Consider the following 22,863-nt stretch of genomic DNA (forward strand, 5'->3'; position numbering starts at 1 on the left):
GAATGTACAAAAGAAAAAAAAAGAAGGTAAAACAATGGTTGCTGAACATACATAAATTAAAATGATAAAACAAAATTGTGTTCGATCATCAACACTTTTTGTGTGCAAAGTAACGTTTTTTTAGTTGGACGTACTGTTTCGTGAGAATAAACCAGACACAGAAATGCTCGAGAGGTACTTACTTCTGTTTCTCCCCGACTGAACAAGGTTGATATCTGGCACCCTTTCATATTGGAGATCCCACCCGTAGGCTGTAAACAAGCTTTGAATTGCAGCCTCCTTCTCTTCGTCCACACGCAATTGAATGCAAAACGCCATGATAAAAACTGTTCCGACCCTTGTAATTTGAATTCAAACGTATACGCGGGAAAGAAAAGCGCGTCTTGACCTCTGGCAATCCGTGGTAGTTGAATAAGGTGCCGTGTGGGTAGCTCATTACAATATCCTAGTTTTCATTGGCTCTGCATTGGTCTGTGGTGCCAGTGACGTAGCCATGTACATGTAGCACGTGATAGGGAGTGCATGCGCAGTTAGCTTATATTCGGGTGGCTCAGTGTGGAACAATTCAAATCATATATTTTTGGCGGCGTTGAGGAGCGGCGGCCATCTGGATTTGTCTCTGGTCTTGTTGTGATGTCAGACACAGTGCTGATGAAAAGTTCCTTCAGCGGTGAATAGTTTTGCTTTCTATATTATGTGACAGCAAATCCCGTCAAACTCAGTTTTGATCTGAAATGATCGGCGGTTTATATTTGTTCAGCTAAGGGACAGCACATTTCAGTGGCATTATTGTGTTTTTACAATGGCTATGCGTGACATTACTAACATTTCAGAACAGAAGTACCATAAACGGAAGAGGGACGGGACGTGGGAAGTGTATTCACGTAAACGTGGCAGGAGACAAATCGAGTTGTCATTTAGAAGCGAAGACGATAGAGATGCCTTTGATGCTAAATTTGCAAACGCCAAAAACGCTTCCGGATTTTCTGCAAACCATGATGTTCTCAGTCACTTACTAGACAGTTATTTGAACAGTCGGTTAGTTACAAGGTCGGTTTGCCCAATGTCACCATCGTCAGCAACACCATTATTCTCATCCTCTTCGTCGTCGCTGCCATCATCATTCTGCGGTCCTTCGACGTCATCGTCGCTACCATCATCATTCTGCAGTCTTTCGACGTCATCGTCGCTGCCATCATCATTCTGCAGTCCTTCGACGTCATCGTCGCTGCCATCATCATTCTGCATTCCTTCGACGTCATCGTCGCTGCCATCATCATTCGGCTGCAGTCCTTCGACGTCATCGTCGCTGCCATCATCATTCTGCTGTCATTCGACGTCATCGTCGCTGCCATCATCATTCTGCAGTCCTTCGACGTCATCGTCGTTGCCATCATCATTCTGCAGTCCTTCGACGTCATCATCGCTGCCATCATCATTCTGCATTCCTTCGACGTCATCGTCGCTGCCATCATCATTCTGCAGTCCTTCGACGTCATCGTCGCTGCCATCATCATTCTGCATTCCTTCGACGTCATCGTCGCTGCCATCATCATTCTGCAGTCCTTCGACGTCATTGTCGCTGCCATCATCATTCTGCAGTCCTTCGATGTCATCGTCGCTGCCATCATCATTCTGCAGTCCTTCGACGTCATCGTCGCTGCCATCATCATTCTGCAGTCCTTCGACGTCATCGTCGCTGCCATCATCATTCTGCAGTCCTTCGACGTCATCGTCGCTGCCATCATCATTCTGCAGTTCTTCGACGTCATCGTCGCTGCCATCTTCATTCTGCAGTCCTTCGACGTCATCGCCGCTGCCGTCATCATTCTGCAGTCCGTCCACGTCATCGTCGATCTCTTCGCCGGCAAATCATATTTCGTCACCAGTGCCATCATTGTCATCTCCAACTACATCCCCGCAAGGTACGTCGTCTTCACTGTCTTCCTTTGCATCAGGCCATGCAGACGACCCAGCGTGTACCCCCCATCTATTTGTAGGTGAACAGCGGCAAGTAGTGTCGCTTGTGGAGAGTGTGCAGCAGCACGCTGTTGTATGTGATGCACCTTTGGTACAAGTGTCGTCTTGCATGGACGGACATGTTTACAGTGTTCAGTTTAAATGCATAAAGAAGCACACAGTTTCGTGGAGTTCCTCGGGCGACCTTGGAGACAATTTTCTAGTGAACGACCGTTTATTTCTGGCATACATTTCATCCGGAATCCTTCCAGTGCAATACAAAAAGTTTTCAGAATTTGCCTGCATGGGAAAGATTTCGGATCGTTTTTTAGACGAGCGGCTTCCTCGCTTCAGTGCTGTGACCAGTTTTCTTCAGAAACTGTCAACGACGTCAGCCAGGTCTGAAGAAGAAAGGCTCAGTGCTGGTGGCGAGGTTCGTGGTATCAGTGTGATGACGGATGCCCGCCATGCATCGCGTAAGAACTCGTATCACACTGACCACGTCACTGTTGGGCGAAAGTCCCACAAGGTTTTGAACATGCAGCATCTTACTAAAGAGGACGATGTCTGCACCCAACGACATGAAGCGTTGGGTTGCAGGAGAATGTATAGTGACATGGAGGCAGTTGGAGTCGACATAGCCGAGCACGTACATGATAGGAATATGTCTGTTAATAAGTTTGTCAAAACCAGAGGTGTGAGGAATGTGAATGAGAGATGGCATGTTGCGAAAAGTGTGACTGTGGGTGTTCGGAAGCTCGGGCAAGGCACAAAAAAGTCGTTAGGCAAGACATGGCATCCAGAGTTGACAGACAAGCCAAGTGCAGTCAGAGACCATGTCTACTGGTGCATAGACCACTGTGACGGTGACAAAGACAGACTACGTCAACTCCTGGATGTTTGTGTCTTGCACTTTCAAAACAATCATCAAAACTGTGATATCTCTTCCTCTTGCAAAAGACAAGGGTACATTCCATCGCTATGTGTTCTAACCAGCGAAGCTGCCATACTTTTGTTGACAAATTTTATTCACAAACACGTTGTTTATAAGAACGCAGAAGACTTTGTCCTTGCTCGAGACACTTACTACGTTGAAAGTTTCAACAATGTATGTTTGATTTACCTACAAAAACGTGTGCACTTCAGACGAAGACTACATTATGAGCTACGCATGGACCTGGCTGTTTTGGACTGGAATGAACACGTTGACCGCGAGTCAACCTCCCACTACCAGCGTCAGAGTGCAGAGCACCACAGGCGCCGGAGGGGTCAACGAGTTCTAAAAAAAAAGTCCTTTCAGTTTGTCCACGACATCTGGGTCCATGTGGTTCATCAATACAAATGTGATGAACTGAGCGATGATAGCACAAGTTGCGATGAGTCTTCTGATCATGAATAGGTGCAGTTGAACTGTTTGAATGAAATCTAGCTGATCTCTCTCTCTCTCTCTCTCTCTCTCTCTCTCTCTCAATCTCTCTCTCTCTCTCTCTCTCTCTCTCTCTCTCACACACACACACACACACACACACACACACTGGCACACACACACACACACACACACTCACACACACACACAGGCACACACTAGCACACACACACACACGCATACACACACACCCGCTCGGCTTTTTGTCCCCTCTGCCTCACTGATTTGGTTTTGTGTTTATTTCGTCATTATTTTGTTAGTAAATAGTGAACATTGCTTCAATGCCGAAGCAAAAAACATCATTATTAGTTGTAATTTGCTACCAATTTTAAAACCCGACTATCGTATTACATAGTAATGTTGACAGCAGTTCAAATGTGTACATTTACCAGTTCCATTCAGCAGACTTTCAGGTCTTTGTGACTGATTTCTGGCCAGGAATTCATCACGCTTTCTGTTGTTCATTCGTTTCCTGTGACATTGATCAGCAAACCAGCAAAGTGTGTGTGTGTGTGTGTGTGTGTGTGTGTGTGTGTGTGTGTGTGTGTGCCTGCCTTTGGTTATATCGGTTTTTGTTGTTGTTGATGAGTACGTAACAAAATGTAGTCAGTATAATTATATACGTTTGCACCATACCTCATCTCCCGTGAAATATCAACAGAGTTCGAAGTTTCAGTTTGTCAATCTGTATAGTATGATTTGTTTTCAAATACGTTTTGTCTTTCTTTCCTTGTCCTGGTTTGTTTACAGATCATCGTCATTTTTTAATCTCGGAAGATCTAACTAGTGTTCTGAGCATCGCCTAAGTAGACATCAACAAGCATGTACATACTTGAATGATCTTGCCGTTGTCTATCTTTTGCGATATCATGTCCATTTCCACATCACAACATTATTGAATATTTGTACCAGTTTCATTTTGTCTGATTCAAACTAGATGTTGAATGTCACAGAAATAAAACGATTTCTTCGTGAACTTCAATTTAATATATCAGGTGTACGATACATCTACACAGTTGTGTGTGCATGTGTGTGTGTGTGTGTGTGTGTGTGTGTGTGTGTGTGTGTGTGTGTGTGTGTGTGTGTATGTGTGTGTGTGTGTGAGTGTGTGTGTGTGTGTGTGTGTGTGTGTGTGTGTTCTTGAACATAACTACACCCATGTGTTTGTGAGTTACATAATTATATATATGCGTTCAGTCAGTCTGCATGTTTCCTTTCACAAAATAAGACACAACATCAAAAATGAATACAGATTTGATCTGCAAGGAGGAAATATCAAACCAACCCACACCCCAAACCTAAAGCAGCTCATGACAAACTTTTGGTACACACTTTGCAAAATAAAACTCTAATTTCTAAGCAGCTGCATTACACGCTGCCAACAGAGAGAGAACAAGTCGAACCCACAGAATACAAGAAACTAAGTCCATCTCACGATGAACACGAGCCGAAATCATATGCACTCGACTTATGAAATCAAATACGACGAAGAGAAGAAAAAGTTTGAAAGTACCATTGAACTTCCATGTCGGCGTGTGGCTGAGCATAAAATAGGAATGTTGTTGCAATCTGTTAGGCACTTTCCCTTTTGACAGGTAGTTTTTGCATGTACAGCAAAACACGGCCTTTTTTACAAATCCTAAAGACTGTCGGAAACTTCGCATGCTCTCTTGTGAACGCCATGTGAAACATTGATTCTGAAACAAAAATCTATGGCATGAATGACAATGGAAAGACGGTCTCTCTCTGATTCCAAGTTCATAATGACAGTTATAAAGTGCTGAATTTAAAAAATCTGTAGATGAAGTAAAATCATTTGAATGTTGGCTTGTTGAAACTTCATAACAAACAGCCACCTCGTCTATATCATTATCTGAAAGAATGCCAACTTCCTTTGACACCAACATTTGTATGGAAAACTTCTGTTTCTGTCATCTTTGATTTCATTTGACAACTTGGACTGATGGCATCTTCCAGAGATATATCCATTACTTTCAACTTGCGCCTCTTTGTATTCCTGTAAGCCTGCCACTTATTTATAAAAAGAAACGTTTGATACTTTTACCAAACAGTTAGTATAATGCACGATTTACCTGTATTCGTCTTTAAATTCTGCAAGACTGAAGCGAAAGAGGTCTGTCTCAGTTTTGTCGTCAGTTTGTTGTGTACATTTACACACGCACAACGAACAACACATGCACAGGCCCGGGGGAAGCTCTCCTTTCTTATGTCCGACGATAGACGTATACATGTAGTTTACATGTTTATTAGTCAGATTACGTGTATGATATGACGGAGAGTCGCATCGGTTTGATGCCGTGAACCCAACCGTGGCTGTGGCTGTCGTTTGAAGTAGCCTACTTCTTTATAAAGATTCATTTACATTCTACTTCTGACCAAGGCATGTTTGGTACCTACTGAATCCTTGTTGCGTGTAGTTTTACGTGGCACGTTGCCCAAAGTTGTATTCTTGAGGAGCATAAAATAAAACGTGTTACAAAGTTATCTCAAAACTCTGCAGTGACTGCTCGCGCAGCAGGTCAGCTAATTATAGCACGCAGCCTCCACAGACAGCTTTCCTGCCGAGACCATAATTATGAGTCGCCGCTCCTGCGGCTCGTCAAAAACTGCACGCACTGCAGTGTTTTCAGTCACGAGAATAAAATAGCTTCGTCAATCCACGCGGCAAGGAAGTCGCTCGATTTTTGCGTGCAACACGAAGTAAACAGACATGCAAGAAGAGCGACGGGTTCAAGTTTAGGTCGCTCCAGGAGAAAAATTCTTTTGGATGTTGGCCTTTAAAAAACAAAATAATTCTGTACTCACCAATACAAGGACAGCACATACAATACTAAATCAAATTTTCGCTAATAGAAGCTTCTTCAGGACTAACAAATAAATAAACACAAAGGCAAACAAGAAACAATTTAGTAAAAGACCACGCTCTGGGAGATGCATTTGCAGGAGGGTCATTAGTTTTTGTGGAAAGTTTGCTGTTGTAATTGTTTTTGCTTTCACACACATAAAAAGTCAGGCAATTACAAAGCACTGTTCTGAAACCAGCACTCGCATGAAAACATAAGGATTTAAAATAGGCTAAAGATTTTACACAGGCTTTAGGGAGAAAAAAAACATGAAACAATGAACAACCGCACAATTAATGGTAATGAGTTTTTGTAGAAAGAATCTATCCACTGGTTTTGCTCTTGGAGATGTGATTGTGACATTTGCTTGGGGAATCAAATGTGTAAAATTAACTGTATATGAAGTTTACAAAGAGTAAGATCGCTACTGTATGGGTTGACTGCGTTTTATAAGCTTTCACTATTTGTTTGTTTCAACAGCCCCCAGTGGATGACACAGCTGAACCAGTATCGCGTGGAAGCAGCATGGAAGATGTGCAACTGGGATACTCTGGACAACATGATGAAAATGGTCTGTATAGTGTGTGTGGGTGCGTGCGTGCGTGCATGCATGCTGGTGTGTGTGTGTGTGTGCGCGTGTATTTATGGGTGTTGTGTTTGTGTTAGTGTGTGTGTGTGCATGCAGAATATTTAATAAAATACGCTTTTCCCAGCAACATTGTCATGTTTAAAAAAACTTTATGAACCGACCAAGTAGGAGTGGCAGTTATGTCTGACAGCTTCAGAACAGGGCAGGTTGTTTAACTGTCTATTTTTCCAAACCGAAAAATGTTCAACATCAAATGTGATATGTAGTTGCCTAAGTAGGGGCAAAGGAGGGAGGTATGAAATGTACTGTAGTTGGATGTGATTGCTTATTAATTTATCTATTCAAAGGTAAATTGTGTGTGTGCAGGAGAAACCCATTAACACCAGCTGGCCTGTTTGCATTGGACGCATTTTGATCGCTGCCAAAGACAGGGTGAGAACTGATAACACTCTTTCATTTGTTCAGGTTTAGGCCAAAAGAGAAGATTGGGTATACAGTGGAACCCCCCTTTTAAGACCCCCAATTTAAGACCCTTATTTCTCAGATTTTCTGTTCATAACCTCTGTAAATATACCCCCATTTTAAAATTCCCTTTTAAGATCTGATTTTCTCAGATTTTTGGAGGTCTTAAAAGGGGGGGTTCCACTGTATCTTATTTTCCTTTGGGATTGCCCTCAAGGAAATTCAGGCTGTTAGTGTTATCCTTGGGGATGGCGTGCAGCAACAGAATCATGCTACCCATTTGTTCTTTTGGTTTTCCTGCTGAATAGTCAGACAACAAACACTTTTTGTGTTTTCAGAAGGAACAGGACTTTCTTCAGCAGCTTCAGATAGTTCGTCAAGAACAAATGGGACCTCTCACTGCCGCAAGCATGGAGATGGGATCCTATCACCGTGGTTACGAGTGCATTGTCAGGTTGGTACTCTCACATCTCTTGGAAAAAAAAACCAACAACACCACGTTTAGTTTGGGAACAGGCTCATTTATTTGTCGGAAGACAATCATATTCTTTTTCTTTTTTGAAGAAAAGGTTGAGGATAGAGTATTATTTGTAGAATATCAGCTGTTCTGCTGTTTAACTGTGTTAAAGCTGAGCCTCAGAGTATGCTGATTCTATTTATTCACGGTTCAGGCATTTGATAATGTGGTTTTTGTACGTTAGCGGTTATCTTGTCCTCCCAGATTTGTAGACTGTTCACAATACAATTCTGCATGTCTTTTTCAGACTGCATATGGTGAGCGAGATAGAGGAATACTTCCGAGTGTGTCACGACTTCCCCGCGAGATCGGAGGACAGCAGTGAGCCTAGTGGCTGCTGCTCCATGGAGGGACTGCTCCAGCAGTGGTCGTCACGACTACAGATGGCTCAGGTCTGCAGGAGTCGCTGTACAGTCAAACCCCCCTTTTGGGACCCCCCAGATTGAAGACTCCCTCGCTTTTAAGACACTGGTTTTTTTCTCTCAGATTTACCTCTGTAAATTTACCCCATTTTCGAAGACTCCTTCCTTTCCTTTTTAAGACCTGATTTTCTCAGACTTTTGAAGGTCCTAAAAGGGGGATTCCACTGAAGCTATGAATATGGTAGAGAGAGAGGGAGAGGGAGAGAGAGGGAGAGAGAGGGAGGGAGAAAGAGAGAGAGAGGGGGAGAGAGAGAGAGAGAGAGGGAGAGAGAGAGAGATAGAGAGAGGGAGAGAGAGAGAGAGGGAGGGAGAGGGGGAGAGAGAGAGAGGGAGAGAGAGAGAGAGAACGTATGATGAAGAGAGAGAGAGAGAAAGTATGATTGAGAGAGAACGTATGATTAAGAGATTAAGTATTCATTCTGAATTTTGGGGGTACAGTCTCCATGCAAATAGTGGTACAAACTCGAGCGTTCTTGCTTGTGGGTGGCGGAAGAAAACCAACTTATGAACCATGGAAGATTTAAGGGGGTAACACATAGTTTGGTGGCTCTGACAGCAATTGATGCAGAGTTTTCATACCCAACATGCGCCAACAAAATTCTATAATGCACATGCAGGTTTCTGACTTTTCACGCAAAATATTAAATTTCATTGATTACAGTTTTTTTTTTACTTAATTTTATTCGCTTTTCTTGGTTGCAGTCTTCATTCCGTGTCCAGGAGCCCATTTTAACCTTGAGAAGGACACTACTGTCACTAGGTCGGCGTAGCCCTGACAACGCCCTGGATACGACCAGTGGCAAGTGGTGGCTGTGGAGTGCAAAAGTTGCCAGAAAGTGAGTTGTCGTTTGGATACAGATGATGGAAGAACTGTCCAAAATCACATTTAATGTGCAGAAGTTCGGCACAGAAACAGAAACTCATGTCCCACCTCATGTTGAAGAAAAGAAGGAAACTGTTGAAGTAGACATTATTTAGGGGCGCCTCATTTTTAAGGGGACCAAGTCTTCCACAACCCATAAAAACTTGGACAGTCATTTCCCAACATTGTCTGTTAAAAATCTTTTTTGTTTGTGAACTTTCAGAAATGTTGCATTTTTTTCTGCAAACACATACAAAACATTTTTTTTGGTTTTGATGTGGTTAAGAATCTCTTAGGATATTGCTAGAACTACACAAAGATTTGAAGTTTGGTAATCTCAGGATTCATTTCAAGTTGGTGCAAACCTGAAACATTAGAATAGTGTACTGTAACTTTCATGAAGAAAATAAGTAGGTATGCAAAATGTGTCTGTATTTTGCAGGGCAGGTTACCTTCAAACAGCATATGGTTGCCTGCTGCAGGCCAATGCCTATGATCTGCCCGAGTTCTTCGTGGAGAAAGCCAAGTGGCTCTGGGAGAAGGTGAAGTGTGAAATATTGTTTAAACACATGCACATGTACGCACACACTCGTGGGGCCACTTGCTAAAATGAAGTAGACCCAACAGGTTAGTTCAAACCAATCACTTCACATCAGATGCCACTGGCAAAATGCTTAGTGCTATGTCACGGCTGTTCCTGGCTTGCATTTTAGTGCCAGTTAAAAATAGAAGAGGGAATCATTTGGCTACCAACAGCTGTAGCCTGCACACTGTTAAGCTCGCTTGCTTTTTATACACAAATGCTTTCGTGCTACGCCGGAAGATGGGCCTTATCAGTGGCTGGCACTGAGCGAGCCAGCAGCTGCTGTGTTAATCTGATGTGGGGGAAAGGATGAGTGCTGAAAATAGCTCAGCCTGCCTGCAGCTAAGGAGGCAGAAATGAAGCCATGAGAACAGCCGTGATGTCAGTATTTAGATCAATGGTAAGAAAATTGGCTTAGGGCCAGGCTTCTCAGTATGTCCACGATTGAAGTATAAACTAGAACTATTTTTGTCCAACAGGATGAAAAAGATTCAGCCTTGTCCTGCCTGGAGAAAGGAATCGCTCAGCACTTCACGTCCCCACAGCCTCGCTTCAGTTCCAGCACCGGCACTGAGGAGAGGAAGAGGGTGTATGCACAGGTGAGAGGGAAAAATATGCTTTCAAAACCATACGCATCTTATTTTGGGGTTGTCTGGATTTGTGTAGCTTGTGCACTGTGTGCGTATTGTGAAATAACTTTATTTTATTTTATTTTTAGTTCACTCCTCAGAGGTATGCATCAAATGCAAAATAAGATGGGGGCAGCTAAAAGCGTGCACATCTGTGCTGATGTTTTATGCATAGCAAATTTTAGCTTACTTTGTGGGCATGTACCTCAACTCACTCCTGACCACCACTTGTCCAATTCTTTAACTCTGCATAAAAGGAAAGATTAACAAAAAGGTGTGCGTGTTTGTGCTTAAACTGGTCGTAAAAATATATCCCATCACAGCTCATCCACCCCCCCCCCCCCCCTTTTGAAACCCTAACAAATTTGAGAAAAGCAGGTCTTGAAAAGGAGGGAGTTTCAAACTGGAGGTAAATGAACAGAAAATCTGAGAAACCAAGGACTTGAGAGGGGGGAAGTCTTAAAATTGGGGGTGGGGGAAGTGTCTTAAAAGGGTACTGTCAGTGTAAGATTATCTCGTTACAGGCTTCTGTTGCCATTACCTACATTTTCAACTCCCACTTTTTTCAGGCATTGCTACTGTTTGGCCGCTATTGTGAAGAGACATCCAACTTGGAGAGCAATGCCATCGTGAAGCGGTACAAAGATGTGATCGAAGTGTGCCCCAACTGGGAGATGGGCCACTTCCAGCTGGCTCAGTACTATGAGCGAGTCATGACTGGTATCATGGCTGACAAGGACAAACTCGAAAAGCAAGGGTGAGACTTGAAATGTTGTGTAATCGGCTGATTTTGTTTGATTTTGGGGTGTACTGCCTATGCTGTAATTTCATACAGATGTAAAATGATTTGTGGTTGTATGCACATTATGTTTGTGTGTGTGTGTGTGTGTTCTGAGAGGCTCTTCAAAAAGTTCACTATAGTTGGTACATTTACTTCACTAACACAGTACTATGATATATGTCTTTTACATTTACAAAAGTTCTGAAGCTCACAGGTGACGTTTCACATTTTCCTGGTCATAAAGTAAAGCCTGTAACTTTCTCTTTACGCGTTTCCACAAACATGGTGTCATTTTAGCTGTGCACGCTTCAGGGCAGGCAGTGTACTCACCAACTTATCATGTTTGACCTTGCAGAGACTTTGCAGCCTCCATGGTGCGTTACTTTGGCAACGCCTTGATGCACGGCAACCAGCACATCTATCAGGCCATGCCACGCCTGCTGACTCTCTGGCTGGACTACGGGGCTGCTGTCAGCAACGCTGAGCGCAAAGAGAAAGCAAAGCAACAGTCGCAGAAAGTGCTGGTCTTGAGGCAGCACCTTGCTCGTCTTAACAAGGTTTAACAAAATTTGAAATTGGAAGCAAAAATGCATGCCTTATCCATTTTGATACATGTATTGAAAGTCTGCCACTGTTGCCACTATGAAATATGCATGCACTGAGATACATAATAGATACAGGAGTGGGCTGGTCTTTTGTTGATAAATTTGCAATCCAGGGGAAGTATGTTATCAAGCAGAAAGACCGATAAAGCACTGTCAAAGCATTAGAGGCTTTACACCTTCCAAAAGAGCAAAGGTATAGGAAAGAGGGTATTCCTCAAACCTTTCAACAGGTGCACTACAGATTCAGGGGTGTCATTTTTGTGATTATTACTGTCGTGTCAATCAACAGATGGCAAGAGTCTGTTGAATGAAACGTAACCTTATCTATGAGTGTGATGCTTTACAGGTAATGACGCAGCTGATCAGTCAGCTGGCTCCATACCAGTTCTTCACCGCCTTCCCTCAGTTGGTGTCTCGCATCTGTCATGCTCAGCCTGACGTCGCACAAATTCTGCAGGTAGGTACACATGTATTCTTGTGCAGGGACGTAGAGCTTGGATTTTCTTCAGCAATGTGCTGAAAAGGTAATGGAAGTATAGTAGAACCTGCCCTGGTGACTACCTGTCCAAAACAACCACCCTAAAAGACAGTTTATTTTTCTCTACAATTCACCTTTCTATAACAACCACCTGTCTAAAACAACCACTGTTGGTCGATCCCTTAGACAGGTTCGATGGTATCAACGATTTTTCGAAATTTAGTACTGAGTAAAATTTTCATAAATTATTGTGATGTCTTTTAGTTTGATATCGGGTGGTATTGTGTGCTGAAAAAGATGATTTTGGTTGCTCGTTTCAGGAGCTGATTGCACAGCTGCTGTCACACTACCCCCAGCAAGCCATGTGGATGATGATGGCAGTCTCAAAGGTACACCACTGCTTGCATCGGCATCTTATGAAATTACAGTGGAACCTCTCTTCTAAGACTCTCCATTATAAGACTCCCTCTTCTACAAAACGTCATTTTTTTTCCGACATTTTCTTCATAGTGTTACTAAAGTTACCTCCATTATAAGACTTCCTCTACTACAAAACGTCATTTTTTCGGACATTTTCTTCATAGTGTTACTAAAGTTACCTTCATTATTTTTCCTCTACTACAAAACGTCATTTTTTCCATTTTCTTCATAGTGTCACTTAAAGGCACAGTAAGCCTCCCGTAAACCATCACAGATACTTTGCAAATTGCTCGCTCTTTACGGAGGGTACCTAGGATGTTCTCAAGCAGTGAGTGTTTAAATGAAAGGGTGTTTGTACTGTGTAAAAGCCTGACAGTATCTGTAATGGTTTACGGGAGGCTTACTGTGCCTTTAAGTTACCTCCATTATAAGACTCCCTCTCTTTAACACTTTCTACCCCACCTATGTTGACCAAGTTTTCTTTTATCCGAGACCAGCTGTGCTGCAGCAGGTCACTCAGAGTTGTAGTTTTCTTCTTCTTCTTGGCGTTCGCAGAGGTTACACGATCAGACCAACACTGGTGATAAATGTTGTCGTTTTCTCCAACCCCTGTCGACTGCCGTATAGTTTGGTCTGCAAGGGAGTTGGTGACGGCCACACTTCTTTTCGTTCCTCATTTAGTAAGGGACTGGGTTTCTTCCTGGTTGTGGTGGTGCCAGTCACTCTCCTCCCGCGTCCCCTGGCGTGACAAGACGGACGGGAGGGACCTCCAGTAGTTGAGGCTGGGTCCCTTTGAGGCATGGGACCCGACGCTGCTCTACCCTGGGTTGTCCTCAATGGGCGAGCGCCATTTCCATCTGTGCTGGTTGATTGTGTCATCATTTGCGTAAGCGTGTGTACCCGTGGTTTGTTAGAATGCGCCGTGCGGCCCGGGTCCTCCGTCTTCAGCATTCGGGGTTTTCTGTCGGGGTTACCTCACCCTTAGCTCATGGCCCGTACGTCCTACCCTGAGAGCACAGGGGGGAGGATTTGCCGGGATCCCACCCGGAGCTAGGGTTTTAATGCGCCGTTAATCGCATTAGATGAGTCCCGTCAATGGACGATGGAGCATTTCAAAGGGGGTAGCAGTGCTGCCTGCTACCCCACTCCGCCCTGGTAGGAAACACCGCCAGTTTGGTCCGCGGCCGCAAGCGGCTGATCTCCATATCTGAAGACCGTTCCCCTCTCCGCCACCCGGGGACGCGGTGGGTTGGGGGTGGTCGCCCCACTGAAAATCTCACACTGGGTTAAGAAAGATCAGCCTGTCCCAGGGGATAGAGTTGTAGTAACTGTGTAGTTACTGTGTATCAACACGCTGGAATGCAGGCGTTAGATGGACGTTACAGGAAGCGACAGAAGCTAACAGTCTGAGCGGATATATCCGTACCTTGTCAGATAGAGCCATATGAGTGGGTATAGATATATCCGTACCTGGGAGACAATGAGTTAAAGACCTACATTTAGGAGGTCTTAAGGGCAGACACCACAGTGAAAAAAGTGATTTTTTTGTTCCCTGGTCATTTCCGTTGTCAATATAACACTTACCTCGACAGTACTATTCTTGCACATTATCTATTATAGGCCGAAAAAATTGGACAAAACGCTGAGTGGGTACAATTATCTCCCATAACCATGCGCCACCGTGGATCCCAAGCACTGTCCGAGTGCTTCCCCCTTACAGGATGTAGGTGGCGCGTCCTCTTTCTTTTTTCGCGCGTGTCAGACCGGCTGTGTTTCTGCTACGCTCCCGGATTATTTTGGACTAAGAGGCTTCTTTTCTGTGTGGACTATCACCTGTTGGATTATTGTGTGTTATTCCACTTCTGGCTTGAGGCTACGTTGTGTTTCCTTCAACTTGTGCCTCCGTTTTTGTGTGGCGGACTCGGCGTGCCTCCCGTCCTACTTCGTGGTGACCGGTCGTCTGCTTCTCGTTTCGCCGCATTCACTTGAGTATTGACCTAAATTTTCTTTGAATTTTGTTAATTCTCGGTCTTTAAGGGTACGTACAGGGCGAGGTAGGATGTCTCGTCCTGTTTTGGGCTCTGGTTCTACGGAACCAGAGTCTGCCGGGGGCAACCCTTCTCCGGGCGCCCAGCGTCATGTTTTACGCACGGAGAAGGGGATCTTTCGGCGCTCCGACTCTCCCTCCCCAAACGCTTTGCGTTTGCGGCGAGGGAGGGCGGAGAAAGCCTGTTTGAGCAAGCTCAATGCGAGCTTGCTCAAACAGGCTGGGCTTGAGCCTGGGACTTCGGGCGGGGCTGCGCCGTCGAAGGTTCGGGGAAGGTCGAGGGGAAAGAAAAAGCTTCTTTCTCCTTCTCCTTCAGTGGAACAAGCTTCCCCCCCTTCGACGCCGTTGTCCGGCCCTCAGTCTCAGGCTTCAGCTCCTCCCGGTTTCAAGCCTGGGGGGAAGGTTTCCTTCTCCTCCCTGGCTCGAATCCGGGGGCAGGTCGATTCCCAACCCTCTTTGGGGGTTGGTGAATCCGATCTAGGGGCTACTGGAGAGACTCAGGTTTTGACAGCCAACGGCCATTCCACGTTGTAAACACCGGTTCTCGTCCGACCACCGAAGTTAAGCAACGTCGGGCCCGGTTAGTACTTGGATGGGTGACCGCCTGGGAACACCGGGTGCAGTTGGCATTAAAATCTTCCTTTTCCGGTGCCTCTCCTGTGCCCTCCTCGGTTTCCACCGCTGTGGAAGCCAGGAGGGACACGGGTCCTCCTCTGAACTCCCTCGCTGGGTCGTCTGCTGCTGTTTCGACAGTAGTTTCGGCCCCCTGGGGGGGGAGATCGGAGGAGATGACGGGGTCTCTGAATTCCCTCCCCGCTGGGGTTGGGATGCGAATTGACCCCGTTCAGGGCGGTCCTGTGGGGGCAGGGGTTTCAGGCTTCGTGCCTACGACCACTGCTACTACGGTTCCCTCTGACGTCCGTGTGACTGGTGGCTGTCCCTCTATGAAACGCTCCGGCCGACTAGTTACTGGACGTGGAGGTGTTCGACAGAACGTGGTACTTCTGTCGAATGGTCAGGGCGACGGGAACATTGTTTCTGTTGCTCAGACCGACACCTCCGACCGGACCGTCTTGACCCCACGCCATTCCTTAGCGTCTGGTGTTCGGGTGACGGATGGTCCGGACCAAGGGTCCGGAACGTTCCAGGCTTACGGGTCGGGATCGAACCGGACCCACGGGTCCCGACTGGACTTGACCTCCGGGTTTGGTCCGGACGGGACCCATGGTACGGGACCGTACCGGACCTTAGGGTCCGGTGCGGGACAGTACCTCTGGCCCTTGCCGGACCCCCGGACCTACGGGTCCGGATGGTACGGTACGGGACCAGTGGTTCGGTCGGGACCGGACCACCCGACCACCTCTGTTGGTCTGGGTGGTCTGGCACCGAACCGGAACACACCGGACCACCGGACCTACGGGTCCGGATGGTACGGTACCGGACCAGTGGTCCGGTCGGGGCCGGATCACACGACCACCTCTGTTGGTCCGGGTGGTCTGGCACCGAACCGGACCATGCCGGACCTACGGGTCCGGATGGTACGGTATGTCCACATCCGACCGAGCCACCCGAACACTTCTGTGGGTACGGATGGTTCGGTACCGAACGGGACCTCCGGATGCTACGGGACCGGACCGAACCTACGGGTTCGGATGGTCCGGTACCGGACCAGTGGTCCGGTCCGAACCGGACCACCCGACCACCTCTGTTGGTCCGGATGGTCTGTCACCGAACCGGACCATACCGGACCTACGGGTCCGGATGGTACGGTAGGTCCACGTCCGGACCGAACCACCCGAACACTTCTGTGGGTACGGATGGTTCGGTGCCGTACGGGACCTCCGGATGGTACGGGACCGGACCACAGGACCGGAACACCGGACCACCCTATCGGATCGGTCCGGACCACCCGACCACCTCTGTTGGTCCGGATGGTCTGGCACCGAACCGGACCTACGGGTCCGGATGGTACGGTATGTCCACGTCCGGACCGAGCCACCCGAACACTTCTGTGGGTACGGGTGGTTCGGTGCCGAACGGGACCTCCGGATGGTGCGGGACCGGACCGGACCTACGGGTCCGGATGGTCCGGTACAGGACCGGTGGTCCAGTCCGGACCGGACCACCCGACCACCTCTGTTGGTCCGGATGGTCTGGCACCGGACCATACCGGACCACCGGACTTACGGGTCCGGATGGTACGGTGTGTCCACGTCCGGACCGAACCACCCGAACACTTCTGTGGGTACGGATGGTTCGGTGCCGAACGGGACCTCCGGATGGTACGGGACCGGACCGGAACACCGGACCACCCTACCGGATCGGTCCGGACCACCTCTGTTGGTCCGGATGGTCTGGCACCGAACCGGACCTACGGGTCCGGATGGTACGGTACGTCCACGCCCGGACCGAGCCACCCGAACACTTCTGTGCGTACGGATGGTTCGGTGCCGAACAGGACCTCCGGATGGTACCGGACCTACGGGTCCGGACCTACGGGTCCGGATGGCCCGGTGTCGGACCACCCGACCACCTCTGTTGGTCTGGATGGTCTGGCACCGAACCGGACCATACCGGACCACGGGTCCGGATGGTACGGTATGTCCACGTCCGGACCTAACCACCCGAACACTTCTGTGGGTACGATGGTTCGGTGCCGAACGGGACCTCCGGATGGTCCGGCACCGGACCGGAACACCGGACCACCCTACCGGACCGGATCGGCACCCCCGACCGGACCGGACCATTTCTTTTCTGATCAGACCCGATGGGTTCCTGTTCAGTCTATAAATGGCGGGGGTTCGTTGGCTGGGCTGACCCAACAGTCGCAGGGTTGTTGTTTTTCTTCCCCTTCGGCTGCTGGAGACGTTTCGTCTTTGGGGCAGGGGTCTTCGCGGCCTCTTGCTTCTGTGGGCGTTTCTTCACAGCCTGCTTCATCGCTTTCGGCTCTTCCCCCTCAAGCTCCCTACACTCCTGCTTTTGAGGAGTTGTCGGGAAGTGAAGAGGAGAGTGAGTCGGAGGACGATAGGGAGGAGGATCAGGGTCGCCCTGAGGTTAACACTGATCCTCTACCCTTGCCGGTTTCTGATGGAACTTCCGAAGCTATGCTTCGTACTTTGCAACAGTACATGACAGACATCACGCGGCGTCTTGACGTCACGGATGCCTCTCTTAAGCGTCTGTCGTCTAGTGTTGACACACAGGACCTGGACCCGGGGTCTGAGGACGAGAGGCAGGAGGCTCGTCCTCGCACAGCTAGAAGGACGTTTGAACAGTTTCTGGACGTCCTTCCCTGAGACGCCCTCTCGTCCTTTGAGTCCGCTTCGGCCCGGGCGCGGGAGGCTCACGCCGCGTCTGCCGGCGGCTCATTTTATGAACGATCCGTCCGCCGGCAATTCGCGTTCCACCCTAGTCTTAGTGCCACGGTGGAAGCGGCAGCACATCGCCTGAGGAGTACAGATTCACGTGCAAACGCGACCTATGTTCCTCGGGAGGACGCGGGTTCAGTGCCATGCTTTCCTTCGGGAGGCGCACCTCCACTGTTTCCTCGTGTCCAATCTGTTTCGTCCCTCCCTTTTCCCTTTGACTCTCGAACTCTCACTTTCCAGACTTCGAGTGTTTAGGGTGGGGCTGACGGTGATGTGTTCGTTGGGGAGGTGCCTTCGGTCAAGAAGGTGGAACTGAGCTCTGCTTCGTTCCACAATCTTGAGGCCACCGTTTCTTCCACAGTCGAGGCCCAATCACAGGCCTTGACATGGATGAGCACGCTGTCCACACTGTTGGACCCTCCCGATCGGGCAGAGTCCGATTCCACTCGGGTCCTTGACACGGTTCGAGTGGATCGGGCTTTGCATGCCGTGCGATCGTGCGTGACGTCTGCGGCAGAATTGGCCATTGGAACACGGGTCCACTTTATTGGCCCTGTTCCGTGATCATTTTCTGCCTACTTCTATAGTGCCTCCGGATATGAGGAAGAGTCTGAGGAACACGTTTCTTCAGCCTTCTTCCCTCATTCATCCGGACACTGTTCGTTCTGTGGTGGAGTCCACACGCCAGAGGAACACTGATTCTCTGATGGTTGGCCTCGCTGCTTCGGCGACGGCGGCGGGGAGTAAGAGAAGTGCTACAGTCACCTCCAGCTCCCAGCCTCAGAAGAAGAAGAAGAAGAAGAAGCCAGTTTCACTGCCTCCTTCTTCCTCCTCTTAGGCGCCTGTTGCGTTCCCAAGCAAGACGAAGGGTGCTCAGACAGGTAAGGGGAAGCAGCACCACCAGGGGGGGTGGTCGCAAGCCTGCGCCTGCCCGCCAGCAGAATTTTCAGTGAGTCCCGGCCCTACGTTGACGCCCCCTCAAGTTGCCCCTCTTTCGTCCGTCGGTTCCCTTTTTCGGGCCCGCGGCATGTGGGGCAGACTGGTCTCCAACCAGTTTTTCTTGAGGGTGGTGTGGTCGGGGTTTTCTCTACCGCTGTCGTCACAACCTCCATTGTCCGCTCTACCCTGGACGTTCCCCCCTCCTCGAGACCCTGCCAGATGGCAGGCTCTTCAGGACGAGGTGAACTCGTTGGTCGAGAAGAAGGCGGTCTACCCCCTTTCTCAGCCTTCTCCAGGGTTCTGCTCCCGCCTGTTCACCGTCCCCAAAAAGGACGGCCGGTTCAGGCCGGTGTTGGACCTCTCCACCTTGAACTTGTACCTTCACAGGTGCAAGTTCAAGATGGAAACCCCTTCGTCGGTCCGGTTGGCCATCCGGCCAAACGATTGGGCCATGTCTGGGACCTCCAGGATGCTTACTTCCACATCCTGGTGGCCCCGGGGTACCGACATCTGCTCCGGTTCGTTTGGGAGGGCACAGTGTTCGAGTTTCGGGCCCTCCCATTCGGCCTGTCCTTGGCCCCTCTGATTTTCAACGGGGACAACAACACCACATGCTTAGCTTACCTTCGCCACCAGGGGGGCACCAATTCTCGGTCCCTCTCCCTGTTGGCGGAGGAGATTCTGCTCTGGTGCCAGACCAATCAGGTCCGGATGTCAGTCCAGTTCGTTCCGGGGAAACTGAACGCCCTGGTCGACATTCTCAGTCGGGGCGATCAGGTTCTCTCCACAGAATGGACCATCGCTCACAACGTTCTACAGCGTCTGTGGGCAAGGTGGGACCGTCCTCTGATCGATCGGTTCGCAACTCGATTCAGCGCTCGGCTTCCCAGGTACGTCAGCCCCTTTCGAGACATGAATGCGTTCCACTTGGACGCATTCACTCTCTTGTGGAGGCTCCTCGATGCTTACACCTATCCCCCGACATCTCTGATTCCGAGGGTGCTGGCAAAATATCTGCAGGAACGACCAAGACTGATTTTGGTCGCGCCTTACTGGCCAACAGCTCTGTGGTTTCCAGATCTTCGCGGTCTCACCCACGTAGACCCTCTACCTCTGGATCTGGACGGGGGAGGTCTGCTCCAGCCTCGATCATGCCTCCCTCATCCACGTCCAGAGAGTCTGTGCTTGACCGCATGGCTCTTGTGCGCTCCAAACTGCTTGCACTAGGATTGCACAAGAGTTCAGTAGAGTTTTCCTTGAACGCTAAGAGGCGATCAACTAATCAGCTCTACGACTTACGCTGGAGAGCTTGGGCCACCTTCGCCTTGTCCAAGGGGATAAAGCCGCTTTATCCCTCAACACAGGACTTGGCCAACTTCCTGGTGGAAGTGTATCAAAAGAAGAGTCTTTCTTCTAAGACTCTTCTTGGATACAGATCTGCCATCGCTTCCACGATTGCGGCCGCTACTGGTCGCAGATCTGAACACTTGATCAGGTCCTCCCTCATCGCTAATGTCCTTTCGGGTATTAGCAATGCAGCGGTGTCTAAACCTCGGGTTTCATTTCCCAAGGGGGATGTCTTTCTGGTCCTCAAACTCCTGCGTAGCAATGAGTTTGAACCCCTGGCAGGCATCAGTATCAAGTTGCTGATTTTTAAGACTAATTGTTCCTCATCGCTTTAGCCACTTGCCGTAGACTCAGTGGTATTCAAGCTTTGAGTGGCCTGGACTTTGACCTTGAGTTCACCACACAGCAGTGGTTGCCAGCATGGTCACGTCAGTCTAAGATATGTTTCTTGGGTATATTTTCTTTTACGGTAGTACTGTTCGAAAATTGCCTGGGTATCTTAATCCTTGGATTTAAGTGATTTTGATTAAGGAGTTTAATACTCTACATATCACCCTCACACCACTCTGGTATTCTGTGCAAGAATAGTACTGTCGAGGTAAGTGTTATATTGACTGTAAGGCTTCTTTTTAAGCCTACTGTCTATATGATACTTACCGAGACAGTACTATTAGAGTTTCCCTCCCGCCTCCCCTCTTGATATGTTATGGGCTTTTTGAGGGTCTGCAGCTCATAAAGAAAGAGGACGCGCCACCTACATCCTGTAAGGGGGAAGCACTCGGACAGTGCTTGGGATCCACGGTGGCGCATGGTTATGGGAGATAATTGTACCCACTCAGCGTTTTGTCCAATTTTTTCGGCCTATAATAGATAATGTGCAAGAATAGTACTGTCTCGGTAAGTATCATATAGACAGTAGGCTTAAAAAGAAGCCTTACATTCTTTCTGATTCTGGATTTTGAACCTCTTCTGGTTACTCTGATGTACTGATTTTAGATCAGAATTAATCATAAACGGTCAAAACGGCTAAATGAACAATGTATGTGTATGCAATTGTGTATTAAAAACACACAAAACAGCAAAAAAATGCGTATGTTTGAGTGGTGACTGTGAGTCAAACAAATCGTGAACGGTAGTCACGTTTGCATGACTGGAATGAGTTGTCTTTTCTTTGCTAGGATCAGTTCATACCGCGGACAACGGGAATTTCCGTTTACTGGTTTCGCGCCGTTTGTAACAGCAACAAGAAGACATTCCAAAGAGCCGAAGAGAACCGATGAAGATTCCGGGAAATTCCGTATGAACAATTTTCGCTACTGACCAATCGAATCGCGGATATTAAACTTCGTTTATGCTCGGTCTCGTTCGGTCGATTCGGCCTTCCCAGAATGCAATATTCTTCAATTTCCGCCAGATCTTGCCAAAGGCGATGTGAAACATTTACAGCTGCGATTTTCCTTGGATATCTTTGTGGAATCTTCAGTTTATCACACGTTTTACCCCGATTTCAGTGCTAGACACGCAAAGGATGATTATTGGGTAAAATCAGATCAATTGCAGAGGCTGGCGTGACAGAAGTTTAAAAAGAAAGTGCGAGTCGATAGTGTCGTCTGCTATTGCTACGAACGAATCGGAAGATCAAGTTTGTGCATTCAACTTCGTCCAGAATGAAAATTGGCTGGAAACTATGCTGCTTCCCTTGCAACAGCTGGGTTGGAGCAAGAAATCACCATCGGTGATGTACGTTTGAAGCACGTTTCCATGTGTGTTTTGAACCACGACTTATTTTAGAGTTGCGGAGCGGAATGTGTACGGCAGTAAGGACAACACGGAGTTCGCCATTTATGGCAACGAAAAGGCAGACCCTATATCTTTTTTCGGGAAAAAAGCAAATAAACTGCTTAAAAAAAACCAATCAATACAAAAATGACTTTGTTCAGCCATGGTGCAACACCATGCATCTCCTGGGAAATCTGCTGCAGCTGAATACTAGCCCAAGCAGAGCAGTAAAGATTCCAAGCAGCTGATAAAGCTTGTAGTAGGTATGCATTTTTTCTTCTTTTTTTTTGACAGAAATGTAGAAGTTTATACATGTGTTTGGTTATGTTTGCGGCTCTGGCTCTGTGTGTTCATGTGTGTGACTGTGTGTGACTGCTGAAGAAGAGAATCTTACTAACAACACCCTGATGCAAAGAAACTGAATAGGATGCAAAGTCAGTAATGTGCGGCTACTGTGAAGCTTGGTTGTCACAAGGTTTGTCCTGTTGGGGCAAAACATCTGTTCTTTCCTCATTTATTTTCTTGAGCATATTACTTATAGCTTCCTCCTGTGATCAAAGTTTTCTTGTGGCACAAACAAACATGCATTCACATGGACCAGTGAGTGAACATTGCTTGTGGTCATACTTCCCATGCAGACCATATGGTTTCTGCATGCAGTCAGAGACATACATACAGAGATGCGAAGCGAGGGCCGCTCGCATGAAGTATGTGCAATAGCTGTAGACCAGACCAGCACTGCCTTAGCACCGTTCACATGATTTTTCAACATCTTTTTGTTCACTG

General features: G+C 47.8%; 1 protein-coding gene and 1 non-coding gene across 2 annotated transcripts in view; both read left to right on the top strand.

The window, feature by feature from the left end:
• LOC138951158 (serine/threonine-protein kinase ATR-like) overlaps window positions 1–22,863 on the top strand; it is a 121,026-nt gene that overhangs the window by 73,752 nt on the left and 24,411 nt on the right. The window contains exons 45-55 of the mRNA XM_070322827.1: window positions 6,730–6,820; window positions 7,205–7,270; window positions 7,639–7,754; window positions 8,065–8,209; window positions 8,942–9,075; window positions 9,544–9,643; window positions 10,164–10,283; window positions 10,883–11,070; window positions 11,450–11,651; window positions 12,046–12,156; window positions 12,498–12,566. Coding sequence (XP_070178928.1) covers window positions 6,730–6,820; window positions 7,205–7,270; window positions 7,639–7,754; window positions 8,065–8,209; window positions 8,942–9,075; window positions 9,544–9,643; window positions 10,164–10,283; window positions 10,883–11,070; window positions 11,450–11,651; window positions 12,046–12,156; window positions 12,498–12,566 — 1,342 coding nt within the window. The remainder of the gene's footprint in view (window positions 1–6,729; window positions 6,821–7,204; window positions 7,271–7,638; window positions 7,755–8,064; window positions 8,210–8,941; window positions 9,076–9,543; window positions 9,644–10,163; window positions 10,284–10,882; window positions 11,071–11,449; window positions 11,652–12,045; window positions 12,157–12,497; window positions 12,567–22,863) is intronic.
• Window positions 15,155–15,273, top strand: LOC138951409 (5S ribosomal RNA). The gene has a single exon (XR_011451111.1). It is a non-coding gene; the product is annotated as a 5S ribosomal RNA (ribosomal RNA).

The sequence above is a fragment of the Littorina saxatilis genome, linkage group LG1 (genome assembly GCF_037325665.1).
Source record: "Littorina saxatilis isolate snail1 linkage group LG1, US_GU_Lsax_2.0, whole genome shotgun sequence".
In the NCBI taxonomy this organism is placed as follows: Eukaryota; Metazoa; Mollusca; class Gastropoda; order Littorinimorpha; family Littorinidae; genus Littorina; species Littorina saxatilis.